The following is a 26,712-nucleotide window of genomic DNA, read 5'->3' on the forward strand; positions in this document are numbered from 1 at the left end:
CTGGGCACCAAGAAGGTTCGTACAGCCCCTTGGGCATCTTTCAAGGCTCATTTACATATCTCTTAAATCATTTTTTAAACAAAATAAAAGCACACAGCCCTATAGGACGGGTATATTGCGGACATGCTAGTGGCGATCTAGCCGTGCATGTCCGCAGCTCTATAGGGTAAAAAGAGGTGACAGAATCCCTTTAAATACAGACCCCCTAAAGAAATACAGCTCCCAGACACTTATACAGAGCAGCTCACGTCCTGCTCCTCTCTGCAGCTACATTCAACGCTGTCAGGACCTTCACTCTTGATCATGTAGCCCCTTGAACAATAAGAGTCCGGAAGAGATTTGTGCTGTAGCAATGGCTGGATATTGCAGTTTTGCAGCAATTTACTGTAAATCGGCTTCATCCCATTAATGTACAAGCAGCAAAAATACATTCTACAGTTGTGTCCACCCTTACCTTAGTTTGTTTTAGGTTGAGGACACCCAAAACAAATTCTATAAAATATGGTGACACCCTAGCTAAACTCTTGACAAGCAGCAGTTCCACAACGCAACCACCGGGTGGCCACATATAGATACATATAGGATAGACATCTCATGACAGAATATTGCAAAAAAAGATCGCGCCACACATCTTGGGATATATCGAGCTGAGACTAAAGATGAGGAAGGACACCTCTGTAGGAACCACTGGGCAACAGGAGGCGATGTCACATCCATAGCGGTTTCATCGTACAGTCTGTAAATGGGGAATTAGTGCAGCCGTGGGGTGACAGTCCTAGAATGTTGAGAACAGGACAACCCAAGCGGTGCCTTTTTATTAGCTTTGATTCCTTTAACATATCACACCCAAAAATGATGGGACAATTTTACAATAAATGTGTAATGACAAGTTTCTTTACTGAGAAAATCCCCCTTTTTTTTTTTTTTGCAAAGCATGACCAATGACTTGACTCTTGACCCCAGGCTGGGGCAAAATACGATTTTAGAAATACTTTGTAAAGGGCTCCGAAATGCAACGATTTCACCAAATACCGCAGACGGCGTTTGTCTTGCTGTAGCGTTGCAGCACATCTTTGTGTCACCTTTGAAATGATGTAATAAACATGGATTGCACTGGTATTAAAAAGACGTGGACGTGTGTGTGGTCTCTGCCGTGGAAGCACCTAGAATAGAGCATGGAAGTAGCCATTACCTAGCGTTCAGTTAAAAAAGACTCATCACAGGCGTCTAGGTCAGGTTTTCGGAACGCAATAGTGACCTCGAAGGCTCAGACTACCAAATTGGCACACAGTTCAGATAACAGAGGGAAATGCAAGCCAAGGTTGTCTGACACTGGTGAGGACATTACCAGAGATGACCAGACAAGGTGGTAGACCATCACCATTGATGAGATCGGGACAGACAATATATAACAACATCAGTTACATAGTTAATTTGGTTGAAAAAACACATAAGTCCATCAAGTTCAACCAAGGGATAGGTGGGGACGTGAATCCCGGAAGGAAGTGATCATTGGCAGGTATAGTGCCAGAGGTCATAAGAGGTGGTTCAATACCATAGTATCCAGCATTCTAGGTAAATTCACATTGTTTAAGCCCCACCCCCAAGCACACCCACATAAGCCCTGCCTATTTTTTGGCAAATTTGCCAGGATTGTCTTTTGTGACAGTCCTGGCAAATTCAGGGCAGTTGGCAACTATGCAATCATTTATTTACATACTATAGCGCCACCTGGTGTTCAAAGCGTATAGCAGCGTGCACGTGCAGCTAATGAGGTTAGTGCTCGCTCAGCCATTCTCCCCGCAGGCAGGACTCTGCATAGTGACCCTCTGTTCGCTGCAGGGCAGCAGTTCTTGTGTGGGAAGGAGCAGACCCTATTCTGTAGAGTGTAGGTATAGCTAAGAAGACCCCTTCTACAGGGGGAAATAAGAAGAGGCTACACCATTAGATGCCAGAAGGAGACTGATTCTGTCTAGACCCCACACCCAGCAGCACCAAATAAAAGCAAGAAATCCTGAAAAGGGTATATTTTTGGTTCTAGAAATGGTGTAAATTGCTACTTGCAGCATGCAGGTTGCTGTGAGAACAGAGAGTGATCTTGTGAGATAGGGTATATCTTAACTCCAACCTGTTAGAAAGTTACATGATGTAAACCGAAGTGAAGATAATCTTCTTACCAGTGATTGTGTTTGTGAGTTATAACCTCCCTTCTGATCCTCAGCTGTGTCATGTGACCAGCACTCTGACTTTCTAAATACCACATCTTATGTGTGAACAGGAAGCCAGTTTCTCTATTTTTATGGGAGCCTCATGTCAGTCTCATAGCAATGAATAGAGAAGTAACTGACTTCCTGTCCTGTGTCAGTTTGGAAATCAGAGTGCTGGCACAGCTGAGGATCAGAAGGGAGGGGATAACTCACAAATACAGTCTCTGGTAAGAAGATTACCTCCACTAGAGTTTACATCCTGTACCTTTCTAAAAGGTCAGAGAATAAAAAAAATTGTGGGAGTGCTTTTTTAAAGAAAAAAAGCTAAGAATTGGTGGAGAGGTGGCTATAGATACATCTTGAGTGCTGGAGTTTTTGGAGGATGTGATAGGCCCTCTTTAATGGCAGATGAAAGCTCTAGATAATGCTGGATACAACCCTATTTACACAGTCGAATCCCATTATTATGACCACTTCCTACTTTCGATGTTGGCAGTGTGTAGCTTATGAAGGAAGGCCCGTATGCCGAGTTGGCTCGGTGGGTATATAAGATGTGCTGAGCTGGCTCGGTGGGTATATAAGGTGTGTGATAGTCTGCAAACATATCCCTCGTTGCTGTCATGGGTAAAAGGGGGTGATCTATCGGAGTTGCAGGAAGGAATGGTTATTGGCTTTTGGGCCAGTATTTCTGACACTGCGCAGTGTGAACTGTTCTTGTGCTCTGTGGTGAAAGTATATGGTGAGTGGACAAATGGCACCAGTGTGAATAAGCGACGTGGAAACTGTGGAGCACCACGTGCCACTGATGTGAGAGTTGAACGTCGGCTACAAAGATGCACGAGGACAGACCGACACACTACAACAGAGCAGCTCCCCACCAGAATAAACCAGGCTCCCAGATGTGTGTCTAAAACAACAGTTCAGCAACTTCATCCCATTTAAGCATCTGTGGGACCACCTCGATGGTCGTGTTCTCTCTATGGATCTCCCCCACGCCCCCTCCAGCAGCTGTGGGATGCACTGCAGTCAGCATGGCTCCACATACCGGTGACAACCTACCAGGACCTTATTGAGTCCCCCCAGCCCGTCTAGCTGCTGTCCGCGCTGCACACGATCGTTACTCTGGATATGGGACTCCGCTGTGTAGCGTGCACACATATGTGGCTCCTCTATCACTCGCTGGTCTCCGGGGAAGACCTGGATACTGTATGACCCCATTCATGGCATCTGCCTTAAACCACACACACACAATACAGGAATGAAGTGTGTGCACCAACATGGCTGCCTCCTGGGAGGTTTAATAAATAAATGAATGGCTCCAACATTTAGCAAATGGTTTTCTATCCACACTTTGTTAATCCTACATAGATGAAATATTTGTACATTGGCTGTCAGTTGTTGTGTCTATTGAATGCAGCTGCTTTTATTCTACACTTCAGATGTTTGAGGGAAAATGTGTTCACTCCAGGGACACAAGATGTTCCTGCATATTGTCTGCAGAGGCCAAACATGAGGTCATCAATGGTATAAAATGCTCTCCCCTCTCATCATTCCTCACACCCTTTCGCCTCTCTTTCAAACCATCTCTCCCTTTCTCATCCTTCCCCATTCTCTCTTTTCTCATCCTTTCTCCCTCTTTCTCCTCATTCTCTCCCCCCTCCTTATTTCCCCTTTCTCATCCTCCCCCTCTCTCTAGTTCCTACTCTTACCATCTTTCACCTCTCTCCCTCCTACCTGCTCTCGCTCTTCCTCTTTCTCATGTTCCTCATACTCTTTCCCTTCTATTAACATCTCTGTCCCCCTCTCATCCTTACCTCCTCTCTCTAGTTCCTTCTCTCTCCCCTGTTTCTCCTCATATCTCCCACCTTCTTTTGCTTTTCCCCTCTTTCATCTCCACACCATTTTTCTTTTCCACCCCCCCCCTCCCTCCTCTCGCTCTTCCCCTCTTTTCTCTCTATCTCCCTCACCATCTCCTCACTCATCCTATTTCTCCTCCTCCCCTTTTTCACCCCCACACCATTTTTCCTATCCTCTCTCCTCTCGCTCTTCCCCCACCCCTCTCTCGCCATCTCCTCTCTCCCCTTCTCTCTTCTCCCTTCCTCTCTCCTCTCTTTCTTTCCTCTGTACCCCTTCCCTATCTCTCTCATTCGTAAAGGATCAGCCACTGGAACCTCAACGATCACGAAAATGGGAGCACAAAGCTTCCCTGTTTGAATAGAGTGGTGGTCGAGTCCCTCTGTGAGTGGTGGCTCCATCCTTCCCTTGCATCATACGACTCTCTTTACAAGGGGAAGGCTGTAGCTATCATTTGAGGCCTGAAGTTTGGTGTTCGGGAGAATGAAGGATCAGGACACTTCACATTAAAGCTAGATGAACCTACTGACATAGACGTCTTTGTGTAAGGGACAACAGTGGGGGAGGAGAACTGTAATGAAAAAACAAGAAAAATATGTTGTTTTCTTCCAAAAATGAAATGGAGGGACAGTGATTTTACCCAGTAAGCATTTTCTTTTCCTGCCAGTTTCCTCGTTGGATTCATAGAGTGCCAGATGTTACATAGAGCAGAAGAAATCATAGGACATCCCATAGTAATAAGGCCAGGGAACAGAGATGCTCTTGTAGCCATCTGTGCACACAACAATCACAGTCTTTATGACCAGAATCCTATCCTTCTCGCCTTTGTCCTGTTCTTTGCCCTTTCTTAAAGGGAGAATATTTGGAATCTCACTTTCTTTCCCAATAGCCATTTTCCGTATTACTAACCCCCCAAAACAACGACCCTACTGTAGGAAAATAGAGACAGAATATTTCTGGTTATCTGCCCTTCTCTGTGTGGAGACCACCAGTTGGAGTCTTATAAAGCAGGCAATGCTTTCTCTGAAAAATGATATGTAAATAATTTCTCCAAGTGGAAGAAAGCTGCCTCTTAAGAATAACAAAATGTCCTAAATGTAACTCATCAAATGCAGACTTATGGCATGGAGTAACATTCAAAACTTCTGGCAAAACGTCCAAAGATATATAATGAAAAAAGGAAACTAAAACAACGAATTACCAATTTAAAAACAAAAGAAGGAAGGTATATGGAAGAAGATAAAGAAGTAACTGACTACCTCAATGAATACTTCTGTTCAGTTTTTACAAAGGAAAATGAAGGAAAAGGACCACAGTTAGGAAGGAAGACTAATGAATCTTTTGATGCATGTGTCTTTACAGAGGAAGAGGTTCTAAGTCAGCTGTCTAAAATTAATACAAATAAGTCACAGGGGCCTGATGGGATACACCCAAAGCTATTAAAAGAGCTCAGCGGTGAACTAGCAAAACCATTAACAGATTTATTTAACCAATCACTGGTAACAGGAGTCGTCCCAGAAGATTGGAAATTAGCAAATGTTGTGCCCATTCACAAAAAAAGGTAGTAAGGAGGAATCGGGCAACTATAGGCCAGTAAGCCTGACCTCAATAGTGGGGAAATTAATGGAAACCATACTCAAGGAGAGGATTGTGGAACATCTAAAATCCCATGGATTGAAAGATGAAAAACAGCATGGGTTTATTTCAGGGAGATCATGTCAAACTAATCTTATTGATTTTTTTGATTGGGTGACTAAAATAATAGATGGAGGTTCAGTAGACATCGCTTATCTAGACTTTCGTAAGGCTTTTGATACTGTCCCACATAGAAGGCTTATCAATAATTTGCAGTCTCTGGGCTTGGACTCCCAGATTGTTGAATGGATTAGGCAGTGGCTGAGGGACAGACAACAGAGGGTTGTAGTCAATGGAGTATATTCAGACCATGGTCTTGTTACCAGTTGGGTACCTCAGGGATCTGTTCTGGGACCCATATTGTTTAATATCTTTATCAGCAAAATTGCAGAAGGCCCCGATGGTAAGGTGTGTCTTTTTGCTGATGACACAAAGATTTGTAACAGGGTTGATGTTCCTGGAGGGATACACCAAATGGAAAAGGGTTTAGGAAAACTAGAGGAATGGTGAAAAATCTGGCAACTAAAATTGATAGTTGATAAGTGCAAGATAATGCACCTGGGGCGTAAAAACCCAAGAGCAGAATATAAAATCAGTGATACAGTCCTAACCTCAGTATCTGAGGAAAGGGATTTAGGGGTCATTATTTCAGAAGACTTAAAGGCAGGCAGACAATGTCATAGAGCAGCAGGAAATGCTAGCAGAATGCTTGGGTGTATAGGGAGAGGCATTACCAGTAGAAAGAGGGAGGTGCTCATGCCGCTCTACAGAGCACTAGTGAGACCTCATTTGGAGTATTGTGCTCAGTACTGGAGACCATATCTCCAGAAGGATATTGATACTTTGGAGAGAGTTCAGAGAAGAGCTACTAAACTGGTACATGGATTGCAGGATAAAACTTACCAGGAAAGATTAAAGGACCTTAACATGTATAGCTTGGAAGAAAGACGAGACAGAGGGGATATGATAGAAACTTTTAAATACATAAAGGGAATCAACAATTTAAAAGAGGAGAGAATATTTAAAAGAAGAAAAACTGCTACAAGAGGACATAGTTTAAAATTAGAGGGGCAAAGGTTTAAAAGTAATATCAGGAAGTATTACTTTACTGAGAGAGTAGTGGATGCATGGAATAGCCTTCCTGCAGAAGTGGTAGCTGCAAATACAGTGAAGGAGTTTAAGCATGTATGGGATAGGCATAAGGCCATCCTTCATATAAGATAGGGCCAAGGGCTATTCATAGTATTCAGCATATTGGGCAGACTAGATGGGCCAAATGGTTCTTATCTGCCGACACATTCTATGTTTCTATATAGAAACACATTGGAAAATAAATATATCACTAGACCCGATATCATATATTTTTATTACAAAGAACATGACAGATAAAATAATAAATAATAATAGACAAATTACGTATCGCCGCGTCCGTAACAACCAGCTGTATAAAAAATTATCACATGAGATGCCCCCTCAGGTGAATGCTGTAAAAATAAATAAATAAAAACTGTGCCAGAACAGTCATGTTTTGTCACCTTGCCTCACAAAAAGTGTAATACTAAGTGATCAAAAAGTCGTATGTACCCCAAAATGGTACCAATCAAACCGTCATCTCATCGCACAAAAAATGACACCCTACCTAAGGCAATCGGCAGAAAAATGAAAAAAATATGGCTCTCAGAACATGGCAACACAAAAACAAGATTTTATTCTTTTCAAAAATGCTTTTACTGTGTAAAACTTAACAAAAATAAAAAATAGACATATTAGGTATCGCCGTGTCCGTAACAACCGGCTCTATAAAAATATCACATGTTCTCTAGCGTCAGATGAATGCTGTAAAAATAGTCATTTTTGGTCACCTGCATAATATCGAGTGATCAAAAAGTCATATATACCTCAAAATGGTACCAATGAAAACGTCACCTCATCCCGCAAAAAAAGAACCCCAACATAAGACAAAACGCAACATTTTATTGGAAGTATTGGAACTTTTCATTTTCACAGCCAAGTCTTTTTAAATTCCGTAAAACGCTTAGGAGGTCAAAGTGGTCAGTACACCCCTTAATAAATTCTTTGAGAGGCATAGTTTCCAAAATGTGTTTTCTACTGTAGGGGTAAGTCAGGGTCTCTTCAAATACAAAATGGTGTCAAAAACCATTCTAGCAAAATCTGCCCATAGAGCAGTTTACCACCACATATGGGGTATTTCTGTAAACTGCAGACTTAGAGTAATGCATATTGAGGTTTATTTTGCTGTTAACCCTTGCTGTGTTGCATGAAAAAATTGATTGATTAAAAAAATCTGCAAAAAAACATTTTACCTCCATTTTCCTTTAATTCTTGTGCAACACCTCAATGGTTAACAAAGTTTGTAACATGAGTTTTGAATAATTTGAGGGGCGTATTTTTAAAATAGGGTCATTTATGGGTGGTTTCTATTACATAAGCCCTTAAAAACCACTTTATAACTGAATTGGTGCTTAAAAAATGGTTTTGGAAATTATCTTGAAAATTTGAAAAATTGCTTTTAAACTTCTAAGGTATTACTATCTGTCTTAAAGGTAGAGAAATAAAAATTTAGAAAATTGTGAATTTTTCTAAATTTTTACTAAATAATCTTTTTATAAATAAAGGTGAAATACAGTCAGATCCATAAATATTAGGACATCGACACAATTCTACGATTTATGGCTCTATATACCACCACAATGGATTTGAAATGAAACAATATAGATGTGCTTTAACTGCAGACTATCAGCTTTAATTTGATGGTATTTACATCCAAATCAGGTGAACGGTGTAGGAATTACAACAGTTTGCATATGTGCCTCCCACTTGTTAAGGGGCCAAAAGTAATGGGACAGAATAATAATCATAAATCAAACTTTCACTTTTTAATACTTGGTTGCAAATCCTATGCAGTCAATTACAGCCTGAAGTCTGGAATGCATAGACATCACCAGACGCTGGGTTTCATCCCTGGTGATGCTCTGCCAGGCCTCTACTGCAACTGTCTTCAGTTCCTGCTTGTTCTTGGGGCATTTTCCCTTCAGTTTTGTCTTCAGCAATTGAAATGCATGCTCAATCGGATTCAGCTCAGGTGATTGACTTGCCCATTGCATAACATTCCACTTCTTTCCCTTAAAAAAACCCTTTGGTTGCTTTTGCAGTATGCTTTGGGTCATTGTCCATCTGCACTGTGAAGCGCCGTCCAATGAGTTCTGAAGCATTTGGCTGAATATGAGCAGATAATATTGCACAAAACACTTCAGAATTCATCCTGCTGCTTTTATCAGCAGTCACATCATCAATAAATACAAGAGAACGAGTTCCATTGGCAGCCATACATGCCCACGCCATGACACTACCACCACCATGCTTCACTGATGAGGTGGTATGCTTAGGATCATGAGCAGTTCCTTTCCTTCTCCATACTCTTCTCTTCCCATCACTCTGGTACAAGTTGATCTTGGTCTCATCTGTTTATAGGATGTTGTTCCAGAACTGTGAAGGCCTTTTTAGATGTCGTTTGGCAAACTCTAATCTGGCCTTCCTGTTTTTGAGGCTCACCAATGGTTTACATCTTGTGGTGAACCCTCTGTATTCACTCTGGTGAAGTCTTCTCTTGATTGTTGACTTTGACACACATACACCTACCTCCTGGAGAGTGTTCTTCATCTGGCCAACTGTTGTGAAGGGTGTTTTCTTCACCAGGGAAAGAATTCTTTGGTCATCCACCACAGTTCCGTGGTCTTCCGGGTCTTTTGGTGTTGCTGAGCTCATCGGTGCGTTCCTTCTTTTTAAGAATGTTCCAAACAGTTGTTTTGGCCACGCCTAATGTTTTTGCTATCTCTCTGTTTGTTGTGTTTTTTCAGCCTAATGATGGCTTACTTCACTGATAGTGACAGCTCTTTGGATTTCATCTTGAGAGTTGACAGCAACAGATTCCAAATGCAAATAGCACACTTGGAATGAACTCTGGACCTTTTATCTGCTCATTGTAATTGGGATAATGAGGGAATAACACACACCTGGCCATGGAACAGCTGAGAAGCCAATTGTCCCATTACTTTTGGTCCCTTAACAAGTGGGAGGCACATATGCAAACTGTTGTAATTCCTACACCGTTCACCTGATTTGGATGTAAATACCCTCAAATTAAAGCTGACAGTCTGCAGTTACAGCACATCTTGTTCGTTTCATTTCAAATCCATTGTGGTGGTGTATAGAACCAAAAATTTTAGAATTGTGTCGATGTCCCAATATTTATGGACCTGGCTGTATATCAAATCAAATTGACCACTGTCATGAAGTACAATGTGTCACGAGAAAACAGGCTCAGAATGTCTAAGATAAGTAAAAGTTATTTTCACATAAAGTGACACATGTCAGATTTGCAAAAAATGGCCTGGGCAGAAAGGTGAAAACTGGCCTGTGATTGAAGGGGTTAATGTTAAGTTATATATTTATACATATTTTAGTTTTTTTGTTTTATGACTTGAATATTTTATACCTTATTATTTATATGTGCTATATGTGTAGTGTCCCACTAGGTTCCTGTGCCAGCCTCTCCTTCACTGCTGTACGCCTGCCCAGGGTTTTCCTACAGAACTGTGAGTAACCCTCGCTTGCCCATTAACCGTGACCTCACAATCGCAATACCCTGCAGGTCTGGCGTGCTGCATAAATTGGCGTCACGAACAGGATTACGATCATTCCTGCGCCATTGCGGATATAAAAACTGTGTGCTATTATATGCCTTAAAGTGACCAAGCCCTAATTGCTTTATTGAAAATTGCTGGGCCAAAGAACTGTACTAATTTGCGGTGTGAAACTGTGCTTTTTATGGACTGTTTTGCTGTTGTAAAGCCACCGCTTGCTGTCAGTGAATAGACAGCGTTTTGCTCAAAGATGGCCGCTTAGCTTGCTTGGATTTATTGCTGCGTCATCTTCATACTAAATTGGCGGTAAAAATTGGTGCCTTCTGCTGAAAAGTGTGGGAAAGGCTATATGTCCGCGCCACTGCCCTATCTGGACATTTGCATGTCTGCAGAAATAGACTCCGCCTCCCCCATACTGGAGTACCTGGGGGGCGGCCTCCCAGAGCAATGGGAGGATCTGTCTTTAGTTATTGGTGCCGCCCTGTCGCTCTCCAGAGAAGGATCGAGCATGTTGAAGAGTGAGGATTACAAATGGATCCTAATACTATGGAGCAAGAGGACGCTCCACCGGCCTACTCTCCGGGACCGAAGAGACCCACCTGCCCGCCACCGAGGACAGAACCAGAGAACTACTATGGCTCCTGGAGAGACTTTTTCCAGCCCTCGTTTAAATGGTCGGCGCTGATGGCAGATATACGGGAGGCCGCCATAAAGAAAACTACCAAGACAAAGATCTACTATGAGGAACTGGCAAAGACCGTTCATGAGCACCACACTGACACCCAACCCCGCCTGGAAAGGAGAAAGAGGTTGGTTGTGGCCTTTGACAAGAACCGTGGCTACGGTTTTATCGAGGACTATACCACCGGCAGAGATTTGTATGTAAATCGGAGGTCCGTCAAGCGGAGTTACCTCTCGGAGTACATGCATAACCTCCGTGAGGGAGAGGAAGAGGAAGTGGAGTTCACCCCTGCCGAGGGCCTGCGAGGCCCATATGCCACTGCTGTGACCCGTCCCAGAAAAGAACCGGAGGACTGGGAAGCTGATGAGGACTATACTGGCTGCGAGCGTGAACCAGCGCGCTCTCCAGAACCGGCCCATCATGCATTTCAAGAGCGGGGCTCTTTCATTGGCCCGAACGTATTCTGGCAACCAACGGTAGTGGAGAAATGGGTGAGCCCATATCCGTTCCCTGAGCTGCCTCGCCGGGAGAAAACCATAAAAGAATTAGAGAACCTGGAGCGATTCCATGTCACCCTGGACAATATTCGCAAAGGGAAAAGACCGGATGCGATTTCCCTACCTGGACTAGTGGAAGCTCCGGAAGACAGCGATCCAGAAACCGAGAGTCTGGATGACCAGATCGTCCGTCTGGAGGAAAAGCTGCGTGAACTGCGCCGAATTGCCACCGCCAGAATCCGGACGCCACCTAGAAAGGAAGAGGTTCGACTCCAATACTCGGACATCGCTGGGTCTGAGGTAAGGGTACCTGTCCCTACCAGCCGGCCACCTACTGGCCCCAAGGAGGCCCTCTCACACTGTATCCCGCTGCGCAGAGCCAGTTGTTCCGGAACCCACCGGACCACTTGCAGCAGCGGTACCCAGGCCAGTGCAGCAGCCCACAATTGTCATGCCTGCACCGGTGCGGTCAGCAACCGTGATCACCCCTAGGCCTATGGGGCCAATACCTATTAGGGGTCCCTTTATGCTGCAGCTGCCCCACAATACCGTGTTGTGGGCACATCCGCCTGTTGACTCTCACTACAGGCCCCATCTGCAAGCGGAGCCAGGGAGCACCACTGTGATGCCAAGTGGATATGACATGCCCCTGTGAATTGGCCTGCTAGGCCATTGATTTGTTTTCTTTTGCCAAAGGGACCTTATTGCCGAGGATTTAACCCTTCCAGGACAGGAGTCCTTTGTTTTGGTCCTTTGTTGCTGCTGCCAGTTACCCACGGCTCACTGGTAGTGGTCGTCCACTGAAATACAAATTGCATCAAGGCCATATTGTTTACAGGATCTCCTGCCTGCTTCTTCAAAATCGTACCCAGTTGTGCCTATTTGTATGTTGCACCTTTAACCCCCTTTTCAGGTTGATTAAGGGTATTGCAGCACTTATTTTTATATATGCCATTGGAATAATGTGGATTATTTTTATTGTGCTGTGACTTTTATTATGCAACTTAAATTCCAAGGAAATGCGCCCAGGGATAGACTCTAATGCACATGAGCCTCTGAGATATTGCTATTTAAAGAAATGTGCCCAGAGATGGATTCCACTGTATGCGAGCCTCTGTGATCTTATACCTTCGCCACTGCTGGATTTGAAACACTTGCTGTGAATAAGAAAGGAACCTGGGTACGGACTCATGTTTGTTCTTTGAGCCTCCAAGAACTTTTAATTGTTTTGCATTTTTCTACTGTTTTATTATGGACAATTCGCACTTGAAATATTATATGGACTATCCTGGTATTACTGATACGCTGCACCAGGTCAGCGCCCCTGTTCCCTTACATTATCCTGAGAGAAGAGAACGAGGCCCCTTTTCACCGTACTTGCTCCTAAGCCAGTGGAACTGCCTGATATATACATATAATGTATTTTGCAAATGTAGATGTATTTTCCTGCTTTGCACTATTTTTCTCTTTCAGGTGCAGTATCCAGCTGGGCAGGGCCCCTCCATGTGGCGCGTTGAGGACGGGCAACGTCATAGCGTGGGGGTATGTAGTGTCCCACTAGGTAGGCGTGGGCACTACACAAGGGTCAATTGGGTGACGTGTTACTCCTGCTCACAAGGGACAGTAATGTTACATTTAACTGTGCACTTTAATGAATTTTCTATGTGTTTTTACATGCAATGTTTCCCCTGTGTCATGCATAGCAGGCCTATTAGGGTGTAGTTGGGCATCCTAGACGCTAGAGGGAGATAGGGAGCCCCTAGTATAAATATTCAGGCCCAGAAGGGAGGAGTTAGATCATAGTCTGGAGTCTGTGGAGACAGAAGTGAGAAGGCACCAGCCCGAGATATGCTGAGGGCCTCCTCCTGACATGCAGCTAGACAGTCCTGGTTTCTAGTTGCACTAGGAGGCTAGGAAGAGTACAGCCTGCCTGGAGACCAGTTATTCAGCCAGCTAACACAGATGAGATACCCCAGTAGTAGGACAGCACCTCCTGGGAGACACCTGCAGCCACCTTTCAAAGCCAGCACTGAAGACAGCTAGGAAAAGAAGATATTGTAACCTTAAGCAAGTGCCAATACTGGAGGAAGGATTTTATACCAAGGATTTAAGCCAGCACTTAGGCATCCGGGCCTTGGGATCCAGCCAGCTAGAATAGCTGAGGGGATAGAGCAGCATTGCACTGCAAAACATTAACTGTTTACCCTCCAAGTATCTTGCAAGATTGAAACCTGCTGTGAAGTAAACCTGCTGTGCATTTTGTACTGTAAAGGACTGCATTATATACCACTGCAACTGTATGTAATAAGTTGGACTGTTCCACCAAGTAAAGCAACGTTTGGTTTACCAACTGCGTACTCTATTAATCCTCCTATAAATCGGTGTGCCACCGTTACAGGCACTGGCGTCACGATCCTTAAAGGGACCTTACCTAAGGCACTCAAAACACCTACAACATCCAGGGCACCTCACCCAACATCAGGCCTGGTCCCGATCTACAGAGTGTGCCCCAGAGGAACTAGTGTCTACCTTTCATTCACTGCCACACGCCTGCCCAGGGTTCTCCTCAGAAAAGTGAGTAACCCTCGATTGCCCATACCGTGACCTCACTGTCGCTATACCCTGCAGGTCTGGCGTGCTGCATATGTATTCGACACAAAGGAACAAGGGACTAAGATTCTAAAAAGGCTTGTAAAAAAAAATCAAATGTTCTGATTATAATTGAAAACTCCAATAAATTATTATTATTTTTTTAAAAAGAAAGCTGCCTCTTTAATGCCACTAGGTGCAGGTATCTAGACTACAAGGGTGCATTTACGCGTCCTTATGTATTTTGAGGTCTGCAAAACGCGGATCCACAAAAAATACAGATGGCGTTTGTGTGACATCCATGTTGCATCCATTTTTTTTGCACATCCATTGTAACAATACCTATCCGTGTCTAAAAAACGGGCTACGAAATGGACATACGGATGTGGACAGCACACAGTGTACAATCCGCGTTTTTTGCGGACCCATTGAAATGAATAGGTCCGCATCCAATTCACAAAAAATGCAGATCAAATATGGACCAAAAATACGGTTGTCTGAATGGGGCTTTAGTCAAAGTCCGGCCTATAACACATCTTCAACAGGACAATAAGCCTTCTACATAAAGAAAAGACACCTATCTGCAGGCAGCTGTTTTGGGGTTCTTGCCTTCTCATGAGCAGTTGCCTCGGTGAGAGGCCATTTACATAGGTATGTGGGAGGTTCTGATGGTTCTTGTGGAGACCACCAGTTGAATCACATGATGGGAACAGTGCTGCAGTAACTAGGTCTGGTTACTGTGTCATTTTGTTGACTGGTTCTAACACTGGAGCATCTGAAAACAGCTGATCGATGGTGGTGCGAGGTGCCAGACCCCATCCTTCTGATTTTAATGACCTTTCCTAAGGGTAGGTCATAAATAAGAAAGTACCAGTAAACCCCTTTAATTATGGTAATTGGCACAATGTGGGGTTGGGATACAGGAAGTTTTCTTCATGTTACCACCCCTCTTACCAATCACAGCATATTACTGTAATCACCCCTGAACGGCATTCAGTGACCCTTGGGGGGCAAGGATTTTTCTTTATATTATCACCCCCTTACTAATCACAACCATTACTGTTGTTATTGATTATACAGCCTCAAGTGACCCTTGGGGAAATTTTCTATATGTTATCACCCCTGTTAAGAATCACAAACTATTACTGTCATCACCTCCTCTACAACTTCAATTGGGCCTTGGGGAACATTTCTTTATCACGCCTTTTTCCAATCACAAACTGTCACTGTCATCACCCCCTGAACAGCTTCCAGTGACCGTTGGGGTGAGGCAGAGACTTTTCTTCATGTTATCACCCCTCTTTCTAATCACATCCTATTTCTGTCATCTTCTCAAGTGACCCTTGGGAAACTTTACTTCATGTTATCAATCTCTTTTCAATCACAACTAGAGATGAGTGAACTTTTCAAAAATTTGACTCGACCGGTTCGCGAAATTTTTTAAAAAAAATTTGATTTGATCACAATTTATTTGCGGTGAATTGCGTTAAAACTGCTATTTCCTGGCTGCAGAGAGCCTTTATAGTGGTGTAGAACACTGTGCCTTGCAGTAACACGCATAGGTAGTCTGCTGTGGTAGTGAAATAATACTGTGAGTCAAGTCAGTATGACATGCAGATGACAGGCGTCGCTCTTAGAATCACTGAACACTTCACTTATTAGGGCAGTCATGGGGCCAAAACTGACCGAATAACTCAAGTATGAACTCAGCCTTACAGGTCAATGTTAGCGCCAAGAAGAAGCGCACTCCTTTTACACCGTCGTCAGCTGATTCCACATAGATGTCTACAGAACCTGTTCTATTAAACACTTATGCAAGTAGAGGCTCTCGACAGAGTGGAGAGGGTTTCAGCAGTAAGTTTGTGTTGACGTCACTGATTATTTTGCCCTTCCTCTGATCCGTCAGAACAATAACCCCCAAAAAACTGATTCTGTCTGTTGAGCATCCGCCTTCACTCAGTCAGCATTTGGTCAGTAATCCATCAGTATTGTTAATGCCAAAAAAACAGGAGTGGATCCAAAACAGAGATGACCGAGTCAACTTTCCACAAACCGCTGGGTTGCTGGTCAAGACACGACCGCTAGATGACATCGGGAGCTCAGGCCTCTCGCTGTGACTCCTGCTGCCACGCCCCCTTACTCTGCTGCGACCTGTGCCTGCGCCAGAAACATTTAGGCCTCTGCCACTCCCCTGTGCAGGGCCTGGCACTTCTCTGTCTGACATACTGTTAGATCAGATAAATAAATAAAAAGGAAATTAAAACACCCCAAAAAAGTCAGTAATTTTCTCACTTCACCACACTAATAAGCCCTTTTCCCCCCACTAATACACACAAAAAAGTGCTTTAGAACATATAACTGCACTGCTAAACAGCAAATAGGCCCTTATTTTTTTCCACTTATACACGCCACAAAAGGCTTTAGAACATATAACTGCAACGCTGAACAGCAAATATATTTTTATTTTGCCACTAATGCACAAAAAAAGGGCTTTAGAACATATAACTGCACCGCTGAATGGCAAATATATTTTTATTTTGACACCAGTGGCGTAGGGATCGCCATAGCAACCATAGCAGTGGCTGTGGGGCCCTATGCCACTGGGGGCCCGTCCGGGCCGCCTTCTGTTGATTTTTTATTTTATTTTTTTATTTAGACACACACTACACACAGGCAGCCAGGCCCGAGCCGCGGACCGCCCGCCCACTACACTAGTGTAGTGGGCGGGGCGCAGCTCGGGCCTGGCTGGGGAGAAGAGAAGGAGTCAGTAGGCGGTGGAAGGGGCCGGAATGGGGGGCGTACCTGAGGGACGGAGGCGGAGCCAGGCACCAGCGGCCGCAGTGCAGGAAATTGGAATGGAATCCTAAGTTCCGGAATCCATTGTGAGCTGCCTGCAGGGCAGGCTAGGGGAGGGCCGAGGGCGGGCGCCGGGCACAATTAGTGGGCGGTCCGTCCGTGGCCCAGGCCGGCTCGGGCCTGGCTGGGGAGTGGGGAGGAGTCAGGAGCAGTACCAATGCCAGCAGTAGATAAGGAGTGAGATAAGTAGATGCCAGCAGTGATAGGGAGGGGCACACTCTTTTGGGGGGCACACTCTAGTTCTGGGGTTCCCCCCCCCCTTATATGACATACTAAGTTCTGCTCCTTATTGAAGGTTGCTGTACTCGCAGTAGATGGTTCCACTGTGGGCGGGCTCAGAGCTGGTGGTCTGGTGGTGGCAGAGGCACTACTGTGGCAGGCACAAGCTTAGTCCGGACTGGGAGTCTGATGGGACTGACTTGTAAAAGTTAGATGAGAGAGAAAAGTCTGAGTGCACTCAGACTTTTCTCTCTGATCTAACTGAAGACGCATGGTAAGGCCCCATTCACATGTCCGTAAGTGTTTTGCCTATCCACGTAATGTGCGATCCGTAATTTGCGGACCGCACATTGCCGACACTGCATAGAATATGCCTACTTTTGTCCGTAGTTGCGGACAAGAGTAGGACATGTTCTATATATATATTTTTTCCTTATTTGTTTTTCCTCTGACTTTTCTATGCTCATGGCGGTGGGAGATCTAGGATGGGTGTTTGGGTGGGAGCTCTGGAAGGGGTGGTGGGAGGCCCGATAACTATGTGGGAGCTGGGGGGGGCCCATAAATTTTTTTTGCTATGGGGCCCATGCATTTTTAGCTACGCCCCTGCTTGACACTAATGCACAACAAAAAAGGCTTTAGAACATATCTGCACCGCTGAATGCCAAATATATTTTTATTTTGACACTAATGCATGACAAAAAGGGCTTTAGAACATATAACTGCACCGCTGAACGGCAAATATATTTTACTTTTGCCACTAATACACGCCAAAAAGGGCTTTAGAACATATAACTGCACCGCTAAATGGCAAATATATTTTTATTTTGCTACTATTACGCGACAAAAAGGGCTTTAGAATATATAACTGCACTGATAAATGGCAAATATATTTTTATTTTGCCAGGATACTTTCACACTCGCGTTTGGTGCGGATCCGTCATGGATCTGCACAAACGCATCAGTTCAGATAATACTACCGCATGCATCCGTTTAGAACGGATCTGTTTGTATTATCTTTAACATAGCCAAAACGGATCCGTCTTGAACACCATTGAAAGTCAATGGGGGATGGATCAGTTTTCTTTTGTGCCATATTGTGTCAGTAAAAACGGATCCGTCCCCATTGACTTACATTGTGTGTCAGGACGGATCCTTTTGGCTCAGTTTCGTCAGATGGACACAAAAACGCTGCAAGCAGCGTTTTGGTGTCCGCCTCCAAAGCGTAATGGAGGCGGAACGGAGCCAAACTGATGCATTCTGAGTGGATCCTTATCCATTCCGGATGCTTTAAGGGCAAAACTGATCCGTTTTGGACCACTTGTGAGATATCTAAGCGGATCTCACAAACGGAAACCAAAATGCCAGTGTGAAAGTAGCCTTACACGATAAAAAGGTGTCAACAAAAGGGAGTAGGGGGAAACCCCCACCGTACAATGTCAGGAATAAAGGGGAAGCAGCTAGGCCAGGACGCCGGAATCAGGGAGCAGGTCACCTCCTAAAGCGTCCCTAATCCTCACCCTAACTCCTCACCGTATGAGCGGACCTGGATGGTAGGACAACTCATACCAGGATACATTTGGCCCTGAGTCGCCCTGATAATCCCTCTCATAGGAACAGGGGAGAGACTACCTGTTCTTCCAAGACACGGAAGGACAGGAGTCTCAAATGGCCTAGATGCAGAAAAAAGAAGGAGACTGTATACAGTAACTAGAACGGCAGGTAAGCACATAGAAACACACTTAACTGCCGCAGCCACCACGTCTGGAACCCGTGCATAAGTACAGGAGCACACACACCAAATAGGACACCGTACAAACAACACACACACACGTATCCAGCACACCAGATACTGCCTGGACCCCATGCCGCAAGGTGCACGGCAGCCCCAGGCAGCGCTGCACACAGGCTTATGGAAACCAGCCCCCTTCCGGAGGTAGACAAGGGAATGTCTAGCATACATGCTGGACAACACAAACTACACACCAGACATGTATCAACAAACTAGACATAACAACAAATCCCCAAATCAAACACTCATCAAACAGACAACAGATAAGGTAGGAAAAGGACAAGGAGAAGACAGAGGGATGACATCGCTAAGAGACCTTGATGTCCTACAAGATGGCCCTCAAGGCATGGCAACCATGTCACGGCGCACACAGCAAAAGCCGAGACACTGCCACCACATGCCATAACAGCAATATGTTGCCACCGGCAACAGCATGCGTGGCAACCATGTCACGGAGCACACAGCAAAAGCCAAGACACTGCCACCACATGCCATAACAGCAACACATTACCCAGGGCAACTGCAAGCATGGCAAAAGTGTCACAGCGCACAAAGCAAAGGACGTGACAAAAGGGATTTAGAACATATAACTTCACCGCTGAACGGCAAATATATTTTACTTTTGCCACTAATACACGACAAAAAGGGATTTAGAACATATAACTGCACCGCTGAACGGCAAATATATTTTTATTTTGACACTAATGCATGACAAAAAGGGCTTTAGAACATATAACTGCACCACTGTACGGCAAATATATTTTACTTTTTCCACTAATACATGACAAAAAGGGCTTTAGAAAATATAACTGCACCACTGAATGGAAAATATATTTTTATTTTGCCACTATTACATGGCAAAAAGGGCTTTAGAACATCTAACTGCACCGCTGAATGGCAAATAGGCCATTATTTTTTCCCACTTATACATGCCACAAAAGGCTTTAGAACATATAACTGCACCGCTAAACGGCAAATATATTTTTCTTTTGCCACTAATACACGGCAAAAAGGGCTGTAATTTTCTCACTTCATCACACAACGGCGGCTAATAAGTCCTTTTTTCCCCACTAATACAAGCAAAAAAATGCTTTAGAACATATAACTGCACCGCACAAGGCAAATAAGATGTATAACTATTTCCTTGTAATAATCACAGTTAATGGCTGTATCAAACAGCACTTGCACCCCAATAACAAGAACGGTTTGCTGGAATTACAGCGCTGTATTATGGCAATTTGGATCCCCAGTCAGTGCAGCAAGGTGTAATAGGATTGTTCCTATTACTCAGGCTGTAAACTCCCCTACTGAACCCTGTTCTATATAAATGCTGTGGAATGATTCCTCCCTATCCTTTCCCTACACCTTGAATAATCTTTCCCTGCAATTGTAAATATTTTTTTTTAGCACAATGAAGTCTTTTCTACCACTGTCCCTAGCGCCTGCTGACCTCTCTCCCTGCACTAAGTACACTGGAAAATGGCTGAATCCAAGATGGCTGAGTTTATTTATAGGGCTGTGACATCACAGGGCTGGCTGGCTGCTGATTGGCTACATGCATGTCAGTATGGGTGATACCGCCTTCCCAGAGTTCCTTGCTCCATGTCCTCACACGTGCAGCAACAATTTTAGGAAAAAATGTGATTCGTTACCACGAAGCGTGAGGAAATTCGGATTTGGTGCGAATCGAATTTTTCCTGAAATTCGGATCAAATTCCATTTGGGCAACTTCGATTCGTTCATCTCTAATCACAACCTATTACTGTCATCACCCACTATACAGCCTCAAGTACCTTTTGGGGAACTTTTGATCATGTTATCACCCCTCTTACCAATCATATCCTATTACTGTCATCACCACGTATACAGCCTTACAGAAGCGCAGGGTATTATCATGATTGATAATGCTGTGTGCCTCTACGTGACCTTTCTGTTACAGAATCATACTGACATAAAGCTGGCAGTAGGATTCTGTAGAAGAAAGGTCACACAGATGCACACAGCATTATCAATTATGATTATCCCCTGCACTTCTGTAAGTCCAGAATGCAGGATAGCTCTCTCACACAGAGCAAAGGACACGCTTGTGTGAAAGAGCCCTGTCATCACCACTTATACAGTCTTAAAGGGAACCTGTCATGTGGATATTTGATTATAATCTAACTAACTATATACAATCATTAACTACTAAAAAGTGCCTTAGATGTATTCACTTACTGGTGTGACAGATGGTTACCTCATAATATACACACAAAGATGCCGCATGCTAATGAGCTGATTTGAGTCCAGCGTGATGTCAGTGAGTCCAGCGTTTTTTGTAATTCAGAGCTATAGCCACTCCCCTGCCCACCTGCTGCTGATTCATATTGAAAATAACTGTCATTCAGCAGCAGGTGGGCGGGGAGAGTCAGGAGCTCATGAATATTCATGACTCATCATTATCAGCTGGAGCTTTTCAATACAAGATGTTAAGAAATCACAGCTAAGACAATATCCCGTCAGAGGGAGTAATAATTACGGGTGGTATGTATATCTAATTATTTAGTCACAGGGTACCTCCTGTTATAAAACGTAGCCTTTAATGTTAATTAAATATAAAATAACAAACTCCCACAGACAAACAAAACACAAAAAAGAAAAGAAATAAAGAAACGACACATCAGGGGGGGGGATATATACTATGTGTACTCTGTGGCACTGTTCCTGTTCCTCAGTTATGATTTGAGGACATGAAGATATAGGCAGGGTGGTCTCCTGTTATTTTGGGCCTATCCCTAGATATGGCCCTCTACTATACAAGTCCTGCCTAAAAACGGAATGGCCGCCCCGATAGGGGCGATCCCGTGTTCTGGAACCTCCTGAAATGCCCTAGGCTGACCCTATTACACGATTATAGGCAGAGCCATATTGGATGCCCATTAGATAGTGGTCTAGTTTAGGTACAAAAAAAAAAAAAATTGACGTACAAGGAGCAATGAAGCACCACGGCCGTGGGTACCCTGTATGTTGATAAACAATTGCTCTTAATGTCGTGATATTCAATATATACGGTTAGCTATGTATATATTTATATATTGAGATGCCAAACACATTATTGATATAAATATGATTTTTTTTATAGGCGCCTGGAATTGCTGCCCTAGAGCAGCAGCATACAACTAGGCACCTTGAACCCAACGCGTTTCACCCACATCAATAACCTGGGCTCTTCAGGGGACACTTAATTCAGTGTCGTACTAGGCATCAACACTTAAATAAGGATAACAAAGTTGTCAAACACAGCAAACCGTCATTCATCATGACAGTGCGTTAAACATTCATGGTAGATAACCTTTTTGATATAATATACTAGGATAGCTCGTCCTGTCAGACACACGAACCAAAGACACACCTACACACTCGTTCCTAATGGAAATAATATCCATAGAGTGAAGAAGACCCTACAGGGTCAGGATGCTCAAAGAATGCCACACCATCTCCAGGTAAACGGTCCTGGTGATATACCAATGAATGGCCGAATGGGAATGGTCACATATAATTGATAGTGTGTACCATGTTATACAAGATAAACAGTGTTACTTGCGTGCCCAGACTAAAAATGGCTGGTCCCATGTAGTCACTGGGATTTGTGGCGTGCCCCGGGTGTTCCAATTTGGCCCATGACAATATATGTCGGCGCCTCACTGGTCTCTTGTGTGAGGTCCCTCACACAAGAGACCAGTGAGGCGCCGACATATATTGTCATGGGCCGGTATATATCCACCCCTGATGTGTCGTTTCTTTATTTCTTTTCTTTTCTGTGTTTTGTTTGTCTGTGGGAGTTTGTTATTTTATATTTAATTAACATTAAAGGCTACGTTTTATAACAGGAGGTACCCTGTGACAATGCAAGATGTTGGCAGATTGACCGGGTCAATTAAAGGAAGCGACCCAGCATTGTGCTAAGAGAATCCGTCACTTATTTATGTTGCCCTTAGTTAGGACACCATAAAACTGGTGACAGGTTCCCTTTAAGTGACCCTTGAGAACTTTTCTTTGTGTTATCACCCCTCTTACCAGTCACAACCTACTACTGACATCACCACCTATGCAGCTTCAAGTGACCCTTGAGAACTTTTCTTCATGTTATCACTCCTCTTTTCAATCACAACCTACTACTGACATCACCACTTATACAGCCTCAAGTGACCCTTGGGGAACTTTTCTTTGTGTTATCACCCCTCTTACCAGTCACAACCTATTGCTGACATCACCCTCCCTTTCCTTTCAGAAAATATATGGCTATAGAGAAGTAATAGGATCTTACCATCAATGCATTGCTATAAAGCAGTTCAATGCAATGTTTAGTTCCCCGTTGTAGGTTACGGTAGTGTTTATGGGAATTATGGGCAGAAAGCCCTAAAATATCCAGATGTACTTTTCCTCATGATCACTACATTATGTCTAGTGCTGAGAAGCCCCAGGAACATTTACACAAAACTGCATGTTTAATGGCCTCAGGACACTTTCCGTGTCACATAGGGGGCTCTCTTTTTTATGTGGGGAGTATGACAAGAACATATTTGTCCTAATTCCCACAGAGTGTTTCTGAGAAATGCTGCAGATGTTTCTCCCGACTCTCATTATACAAAGAATCTTTTAGCTGTTTTCTTTTTGTTACAATGTATCAGCGGTGATTGGAACAGTTTCATTGGTCACATGATCTAACTTGTTTTCATTCTTAAGGTACAGAATAGAATGACCAGTGAGCACTTTCTACTACTCTACATGACTGGAAGGACGCGGATCTGAAGATTTCTACCCCTCCCACAGCTTCCAAAAACTTCAGGTCAGCAGAAGACGAGCATGAAGCTGAGAGACGCCGATCTCTCTCCCATCAGAAGACTGAATTTCTAAGCATTGCTGACTCCCAAAGTAGCCTTCGGGGTAAGCCCTCAAATAATGACTATGCTCTGCTTCAGTCAGGGCGAATTCGGAGGTGGCGGATTCGTTGCAGATTTGCACAGGGTTGCAGTACCAGGCAAATGGAGGAGACTTTTTCAAATGCTCATTCTGTTGGCGGATTTATCATGGATTTTCGCTGCAGATTTCATTACATTGAGGGTATGTTCACATGTAGCTGACGTGGCTGCAGATTCATCATCTCGGATTTTCGTGCAGCAACGGTGCTGTACAGTGCTGTGCATTTGCTGCACGAAAATCCGAGGAAAGTGGAGGAGATTTGTTGAAGTCTCATCCATGCGCGACATACAAAAAACGCAGAGTGAATCGACCTGTGGTGTGGATTTGAAATCTGCAGCGCGTCCTTTTATACCGCAGACCTCCACTGCGGATTTCACTGTTTGCGAGGGCTGCAGCCATTTCTGCAGCAAAAACTGCATGCTATATATGTATTTTTTTCTTGCTGGTTTTGCTGCAATACAGCGGGGGGGAAGGGGGAACATGGCGAGTTTTTTCACAGTATTTTCAGGCACATGTGGACGTACCCTTAATGTAGCAGGGGTAAAATCTACAGCAAACCCCCCCCTGTCCCTGTAGACGTACTGTAAGATGAGTTTGTATTTAGGAGTTTGTGAGACAGTCTAGTAAAAAAGAGTCTAAACAGCAAATAATACATGAGATGGAGAGAATTTCAATGCTCGCATTCTGTCTTCCAGATGGCGGAGAGGAACGTCACAGACACCAGTCTCCTTCGGCAAACCTCGGCGCTGCTGCTGAAGAATCTGCTCCTCAAGTGGAGGAGGAAGTGTTCTACCATATGGGTAAGGAAGTCATCCATACTTGACCTATAGATAGAAACAAATGATCGCTGGTATGGAATATTATTATGGGTACCTGATGGTCACAGAACCACCGTCTTTCATCAGCCACCATTGTTTAATCACATCTTGGTCTTCTAAGGTGACTGCCAAATGCCGAAATGTCTCCTGAGAAAAAAAGACCATCTTGATAGCGCCACTTCTTGGACGTGTCTTCCTATTTTAGCAAAACTTTGAATACGGAAAAGGGAATATAGCCACGCCAGCTGTTCATCCATAGATAGCTGTTTCGGGGTGCTTGCCCCTCATCAGTATGGAGTAGGATTGTGGCTGGCTCGGCACAATGCCTTGGAAGAAGCTTAAGCAGGGTGCTGAATCTCCTTAAAGAGACCAGCCCTGTTTGGAGACTTTCTGGAAATACTCCATGGTATAGAGACTTATTGACATCAAGGGAATTGAATATCCAGAGGTTAGAGGTGTCTCCCAAGAAAGAGAACCACCAGGCCTTGCTCATAGGGAGCCACTTCCAAGAGATGGTTCTCTTTTCTCAGGAGACACCTCTTTGCATATTAGTTTCTCATGGAGCATTGCCAATAAGTCTCCATGCCATGGAGCACATCCAGTGAGTCTCCGTACAGGGCTGGTCTCTTTAAGGAAATCCAGTACCCTGCTAAAGGTGACAGCCACTAATGGCAGCCATTGTCCTGCCCATAGGATGTCCTGCCTCTTATCGGCTGTGGGACTGCTTTTAGAGCCGTGCCATTTGCATGCTGAGTGATTGCTGGTGTTCAGTCCACATAAAAAAAATCCAAATGGAAACGTTATTATTTTGGTAAGATTACAATAAAATGATGTACGGGAGGCAATTACATGTAAAATTAGCGCTAACGGTTAGATAAAGCCAAGGATTATTTAAGTGTAGAACATCTAATCACAGTGCTAGCGGTCATCAGATATGCCTCCTTATCTTCTGCTGTCTTTCACTGCCCATGTGTCGTTGGTGGGGTGCGGTTCCTTCTTCTTCTCTGATTTTTCCCCTCAAGCACAGCAGAACCGTTTTTGGTGCAGATTTTGTAGTGTTTAAGCCTCTTGTTAATCTGAGTGGGAATTTTCACACAGAATCTGCATCAAAATTGAACGTGTTGCTTGATTTTTCCATGATGTGGATCTGAAATCCATGCACTGAAAAAAAAACCAGCTCCATATGAATTACAGCATTGACAACACTGGTAGGCAGTCAGACAGTGATCAGCCGGCGCTCCGTTCAAACGGCGTGGTGCACGTGCTAAATCTTCTGCAAACTCGATGCTTTAATCGGTCACATATAGAGTTTCTGTGACGCGTTTCGGTTCACTGTATGAGCCTTTCTCAAACAGGTCATGGCATGACCTGTTTGAGAAAGGCTCATACAGTGAGTCGAAACGCGTCACAGAAACTCTATATGTGACCGATTAAAGCATCGAGTTTGCAGAAGATTTAGCGAGTGCCGGTCTTTTCTTACAACACTGGTATTGGTGCAGAAAAAGTTCCAAAATCCACATGGAAAATCTGCTGCATGATCGTCACCATACAGGTCTGTGGATTTTCATCACAGATTTCACCCATGCAATGCATAGGGTGAAACCCACACTGCACTCTACCCCAAAATCTGAATATAACACTAACATGTGCCGATTTTAGCACAGATTTGTTGAGGATTTGCTGTGAAAAGGTCTGTAACATGTGGATCACACCCAGTTTGGAGCCTGCGGCAGAGGTATATGCCGGGTGGACGTATAGAAGGAGGATAGGCCGCAATGTTTGGCATATGTGCCGGGAGCTTTTCCTGATGTGTCTATACCTAATGTTTGCTCCAAATGTGAAGTGGATCAGGACAGCTGCTTTGGAGTCTAACCTCTTGTTTCATCTGAAATTCAGGCTTTCGACCCCCCTCATTGCAAATTTTGGACCATTTCAAAACT

General features: G+C 44.0%; 1 protein-coding gene and 1 long non-coding RNA gene across 5 annotated transcripts in view; one reads left to right on the forward strand and one right to left on the reverse strand.

Annotated features, from left to right (window-relative positions):
• Window positions 1-2,129: 2,129 nt before the first annotated feature.
• Window positions 2,130-24,945, reverse strand: LOC121005196. The gene is made up of 3 exons (XR_005779886.1): window positions 24,935-24,945; window positions 12,376-12,383; window positions 2,130-2,242 (listed from the first exon to the last, which is right to left on the reverse strand). It is a non-coding gene; the product is annotated as an uncharacterized LOC121005196 (long non-coding RNA).
• The window catches only part of LOC121005195 (ABC-type organic anion transporter ABCA8-like), a 96,252-nt gene continuing 93,250 nt past the window's right edge, over window positions 23,711-26,712 (forward strand). The window contains exons 1-2 of one of the 4 annotated variants that reach the window (XR_005779885.1): window positions 23,711-23,918; window positions 24,650-24,754. Coding sequence is in view for 3 of the 4 variants with exons in the window: in XM_040437786.1 (XP_040293720.1) it covers window positions 24,650-24,754 (105 nt within the window). In the remaining variant the exon portion in view is untranslated. The remainder of the gene's footprint in view (window positions 23,919-24,649; window positions 24,755-26,712) is intronic. The other 3 variants (XM_040437786.1, XM_040437785.1, XM_040437784.1) reach the window with 3 other exon arrangements.

This window comes from Bufo bufo, chromosome 6 (assembly GCF_905171765.1).
Source record: "Bufo bufo chromosome 6, aBufBuf1.1, whole genome shotgun sequence".
Classification (NCBI taxonomy): Eukaryota; Metazoa; Chordata; class Amphibia; order Anura; family Bufonidae; genus Bufo; species Bufo bufo.